Consider the following 5,128-nt stretch of genomic DNA (forward strand, 5'->3'; position numbering starts at 1 on the left):
TATTCTCTCCTACAAAATTATTTATTGGCGTGGGAGCAGATGGCAGCCAGGGTCAGCTAAGTGTGAAGAATTGGGCACAGAGGTCGTCCCGCCGGCCCAGCAGGCCTTGAGCTGAGATGAATTCCAGGGGCACTGGCTCGGGCCCCTTCCTCTTGAGGTCCTGCTCAAAGACCTGTAAGGACAGAAAGTAGGCCTGGGCTCATGCTCGGTGGTCCCTGGGCCCCCCACTCCTACTCTGGCTTCGTCAGGTCCTGCTCAAAGCCCTATAAGAACAGACACCAGCGCAGGGCTCGTACTTGGGGGTCCCACAATCCTCCTCACCTCGTAGGCAGAGAGCTCCAGGAGGGGCGCAATGCTGACCTCTGCGACAGACAGCACCTGATTGATGACGCTGGCGGCTCTGGACACCTCAGGGTGGTAGTGCTGCTGGAGAGTCTAGGAAGGGCACGTGGCTGTCACTGACACCACAGCTTCAGCAACCCCTGCCACGCACCCCACATGTGTGCTCCCCATCCAGGGCCTTTGTGGGGCCAGCCCCACATGGGTAGGAGTGTTGAACGCTCAGGCCTGCAGAGCCCTGAGCAAGGGAGGACCCAAGGCTGTCACAGTGCAGCTCTCATCAGGGACAGAGCAGCAGCCTGAGGGAACAGGCTCCCCAAGCAACCCAGGTGACGGGGCACAAGGCCACACAGTGTCCTCCAAGGTCCAGGCACCCACCTGCAGCTCCCAGAGGCAGCTCTCCAGGGCTCGGCTCTTGGCCGGGTCCTCCTCCTCAGGGTCATAGGGATCACTGTCCATCTCTAGGAATAAGATCCAGGATTTGAGGCTGTCTGGGCTCTCTGGGGCAGTGGGCACAGGAAAGGGTCCTCCCTGACATCCCTGAGGCCGCTCTAACCTGACTCACCAGGGCTTTGCGGGCGGTGCACCAGCACACGGCAGGCAGGGTGCCTGCGCAGCAGGTTGCAGATGAAGGGCAGGACCATGAGCAGGGCCTCTGGGGGTGCCGTCAGGGCCAGGCGGGCTAGGCGCTTGGCGAAGGCAGCCACCAGGTATGCAGGGAGATGGCTGGGTGGGGAGTGGGGCATGAGCCACCAGGGCCAGCCACCTGCCCCTCCCTGCCCCAGGCGGCAGCACCAGAGCTACATAGGGCCAGGCTGCTCTGAGGCCAGGCCAGTGCTTCTGGACACTCACGAGGATGACAGGAAGAGGTCAGCCAAGTGGAAGAAGCGGGCTCGGTACTTGACATGGAAGACAGACGGGTCCAGGAGGCCGTAGAGCTTCCGGTAGAAGTCGGGGTATTCCCTGGGGGACACAGGACCACACAGGAGTGAGCTAGATCCCCAGGGAATCATGGTTTCAGCCCCTCCATCCCTGGGCAGGTCCTGGAGGCTCCCTCCACTATCCTGACCCTCAAGAAGAGACATGTCAGCAAAGAGGTACATCAAGCCTGAAAGCAAGGGGAAGGTCTAATCCCCCAGACTGCTACTTACAAATTGTGCTTGTGAATCAGGATAAAAAGTCCATTCAAGGCCAAAAGGCTGATGGCACCCCCTGCAAAAGACAGAGAGGTGAAACTCTCACCCATTTAGGGGGTGCTGCTCCCAGGCAGCTGCCCACCCCCACTGTCCTGGCTTGCAGCAGGAACCCAGCAGCTGCACAGCTAGAGGCTACCCAACTGCTGGCCACTGCCTGAGGCCACATGAAAGGACGAGCCAGGAGTGACTGGACTTTCATGACCAGCACACCCCAAATTCAGACCCCACTGCTAAGCAGGGCCACTCACCCACATCACAGGCACTGGTGAGGAAGTCGATCATGAGGGTAGGCTGGGCCAGGTGGGGGAGGATGGAGTCGTGCATCACCAGGAGCACCTTCTTGTAGAGGCTGAGGGGCAGCTGGGGCAGCAATGCAGGTCAGGTGCAGCCAGCCCACCCCCATCACAATGAGGGCACCCCATCCCACCAGGCCCTACCTTGTGCTTAAGGAAGCTGAGCCACATGGCCTGGAATGCTCTCCTGTGCTCCTGCAACGGGACCAGGCTGCACACGTACCCCGCCACCTGCCCCCCAGCCTGTAGCCAGCCCTCTGCCCTCTTCCTGCCCCCCAGCCTGTAGCCAGCCCTCTGCCTTCTTGCCTGCACCCCAGGCTGCAGCCAGCCCCCTGCCCACTTCCCACCCACATTCAGTTGGGAACCTCCCAAATCCTTGAACTTGAGAACCTCAGAATGGGTTTTGTAGCACTAGGGCTCAAATATGCTGGGGAGAAAATGTCAGCACAAGAAAGATAAGCATGTTCCTCACAGTGTGAAGAAAAGAAAGACTTGAGGGCTAAAGCCAGCCATAAGGTGACAGGCGGAGATGGCTCAGGGGACAGTGTGAGGCACAAGCATGCACTGCCTATAGCCAGGAAGTACTATCAGGGAAGACTGTCCACACCACCAAAATATCTTACCCTCAAATGAGTGACCTTCCACTTGTCTGACAGCTCTGCAAAAAGGACAAGGCCCAGACCATTCAGCACGCAGGCAAAAGGCCCTGCTCTGCTGGCCCTCCCACCAGGGTCTGTGCCCTGGTGCTCCTGCTGCCTTGGACACTCACCTGCATGCTTCACGTAGAAGCTGGAGAGATCATGCTCCTGGCGAGGCAGGCTCACGGCGCTCAGCAGAGTAAAAGCATTGTTCCAGAAGATGACGGACGGCTGCAGAGATCTGGCCTGAGCATCAGGTACCACATCCTCCCTGCCCCAACCCCAGGAGGCACCAGGACACAGGCAAATCAGACCCAGCCACTCACCTCAGGCTGCTGGTTGGTGACCTGAGCCACGGCATCTGAGGCAGCCTGCATTGTATGGTAGCGAATGTCGTCAAACTCCAGGTACTCCCGGAACTGGGAGAGGAGCAGGCTGTGGTCCTCTGCAGGTGAGACCAGGCCTCTCACCACTGCCTGGGGGAAACGGGCAGGGTGACGCCTCTGTCCCCACCCAGTCCCAGTACCACCAGACAGGATACTTCAGCCTCACCAAGCCCCATGCCACACCAGACTCCTCTCCATAGCCAAGGGACACTCAGGAGTCTCACTAACCCCACAATGTAGAATGAGGCAGGAATATCACACCTCCCATCCCACAGCCACCTGCTCAGGTAGCCCACTCCTGGGGGCCCCTGGACCCATCAGCTACTCACCCTGAAAAGTGTGCGGGGGAACAGGTAATGGCCTTCCCACTTGGGCTGCTCCAGGGGGTGTGTTCCTTCCAGCTGTACAAACTTCATAAGTGTCCCAAGGGCCAGCTCCTGGAAAGCATGGGAGGCAGAGCTTACACCAGCCCCTGAGCCCCTCACAGCCAGGCCTAGGGCTGCCAGGAGGTATAAGGGAAAGGTGACCCCGCCTGGTCTTGCTCTGCTCATTGCCAGCCATGGTTCTGGACCTCCACACCCACCCACAAGGCAGGTGATATGACTTCATTAAGATAAGTAGGTACAGAGTTCCTGGCAAGGTCTGGGCCGGGGGGCACACACAGGCCAGGTCCGCATCCTGGCATCTGGTAAGGAGGGTGCCACAGTAAACCTCACAACCTAAGCGGAAACTCAAGAGTAAGAGGCCAGATGCAGAACAGGGCCCAGCTCTAAAACCAGAACTACACACTCAGCACCCTTGGGGCCAAACACTATGAAACAGGCACATGTGAGGGGACAGGAACAGCAGAACTGCATCTGGTTAGAAAGCAACCTCACTGAGACAGCCTGGAAAGAGAACTCCACATCCACAGCCCAGGACCCTTGCTTTATGGACGGAGAGCCTAGAAGGCTGGGTCGAGTGCAGGAAACAGACAGAGAAAGCAAACCCTGAGACAGAGCCTCACCTTGACCTGGAAGGCAGGGTGGGCCAAGAGCTCCCCCAGGCTATTGCAGCAGCTGCAATATCGGTGTCTCATCCACACCTTGTACTTGCGCATGGCTCCCTGGGACCCTGCAGGGAAGGTTAGGGTGTCATACTGCAGCCCTGGCACAGCCCCACCCTCCCATGCCCTCTATCACTACTGGTGAAAACAGCCACTAGGGCCCCCAGACCCAAGCAAGGACCAGCCATTCTCTGGTTTCTGCAAAGGGGGGAAGAAGGTCACCTCTTGCACTGCCCCAACCAGGATCCCAGGGGCATGGCACTATCTCTTCCCCTCACTTGGCGCCAAAACGTGGCTGCCCCAAATATTGGGACTCAGCCCCAATTGCAACTGATGGCTGGCATCGAACTACACAGCCGGGTATGGACGTCACTCCTTAGCCGCGTCCAGTCAGACATCGCCAGGGGCATCTTTCTACCCGAGCAACCACCAAGAGAATCCTCAAGCTGGCCGGGGCCTCCTCCGCGAAAAGTGCACGCCCTGTGACAGGCTGGGGGGTCTCATCCCACGTGACGAGGCCTCCCTCCGATCCATGCTGGAGCCGAGGCCTGGTCGCTCACCTGCCATGACCGTGTCCTCAGAGGGCAGCTGGCCCACGTACAGCTCACCCCGCTCCAGCAAAGCCCCAAAAAGTCGGCTGCACGCGCGGACTGCTTCCTGGACCTCCTCCTGGTCCTCGGACTGCGGGGGAGGTGGGCCGCGCCCGGGTGAGCCGCGCCGCTGGCCCTCGGCCGCCCCGGCTTCCGCCACCCCGGCCCGGCCCTCCGCCGCCCCACAGCGCCCGCCACCTGCAGTGCGGCCAGGATGTCGAACACGGCGTTGGCTTCGCCGCGGCTGGACAGCACCGCCTGCACCAGGCGGCCTAGCGCGCGGCGGGATCGCAGGCCGCCGCGCTCAGCCTCCCTTCCATGTCCATGCTTTACCGGCCGCGCGGGGAACAGGGCCGGCGCCGGCGCGTTGGTGACGACACCCGACGCGCCCGTGACGTCCCGCCGGCGCGCCCGCGGCGCCCTCGTGACGTCACCGCCGCGCGCCAGGAAGAGGTGGCTGGGGCGATGGCGCTGTTCCACGTAGCGCGGTACCCGGGCCCCGGGACGGCGGAGGCCTGGGCGGCGGAGGTCGGGGCGGGCGGCCGGGCCCGCGTGCCTGCTCGAGCGTCTGCGTGCCGGGGCCCCGCGAGCGGCAGCAGGCCAACAGCGGGAGCCCGCGCCCATCCAGGCGGACGCACGGT

The 5,128-nt window shown here is 61.4% G+C and overlaps 1 protein-coding gene across 1 annotated transcript; it reads right to left on the reverse strand.

The window, feature by feature from the left end:
- Window positions 1–5,111, reverse strand: Noc4l (nucleolar complex associated 4 homolog). The gene is made up of 15 exons (XM_015505624.2): window positions 4,686–5,111; window positions 4,458–4,578; window positions 3,859–3,965; window positions 3,182–3,289; window positions 2,793–2,942; window positions 2,598–2,697; window positions 2,452–2,486; window positions 1,973–2,023; window positions 1,784–1,895; window positions 1,491–1,551; window positions 1,192–1,302; window positions 905–1,065; window positions 718–800; window positions 322–435; window positions 1–172 (listed from the first exon to the last, which is right to left on the reverse strand). Exons 1-15 carry the CDS (start codon window positions 5,109–5,111, stop codon window positions 53–55), a joined length of 1,860 nt encoding a protein of 619 aa, XP_015361110.1. The 3' UTR covers window positions 1–52.
- Window positions 5,112–5,128: the final 17 nt, after the last annotated feature.

The sequence above is a fragment of the Marmota marmota genome, unplaced genomic scaffold, assembly GCF_001458135.2.
Source record: "Marmota marmota marmota unplaced genomic scaffold, marMar, whole genome shotgun sequence".
NCBI classification, from domain to species: domain Eukaryota; kingdom Metazoa; phylum Chordata; class Mammalia; order Rodentia; family Sciuridae; genus Marmota; species Marmota marmota.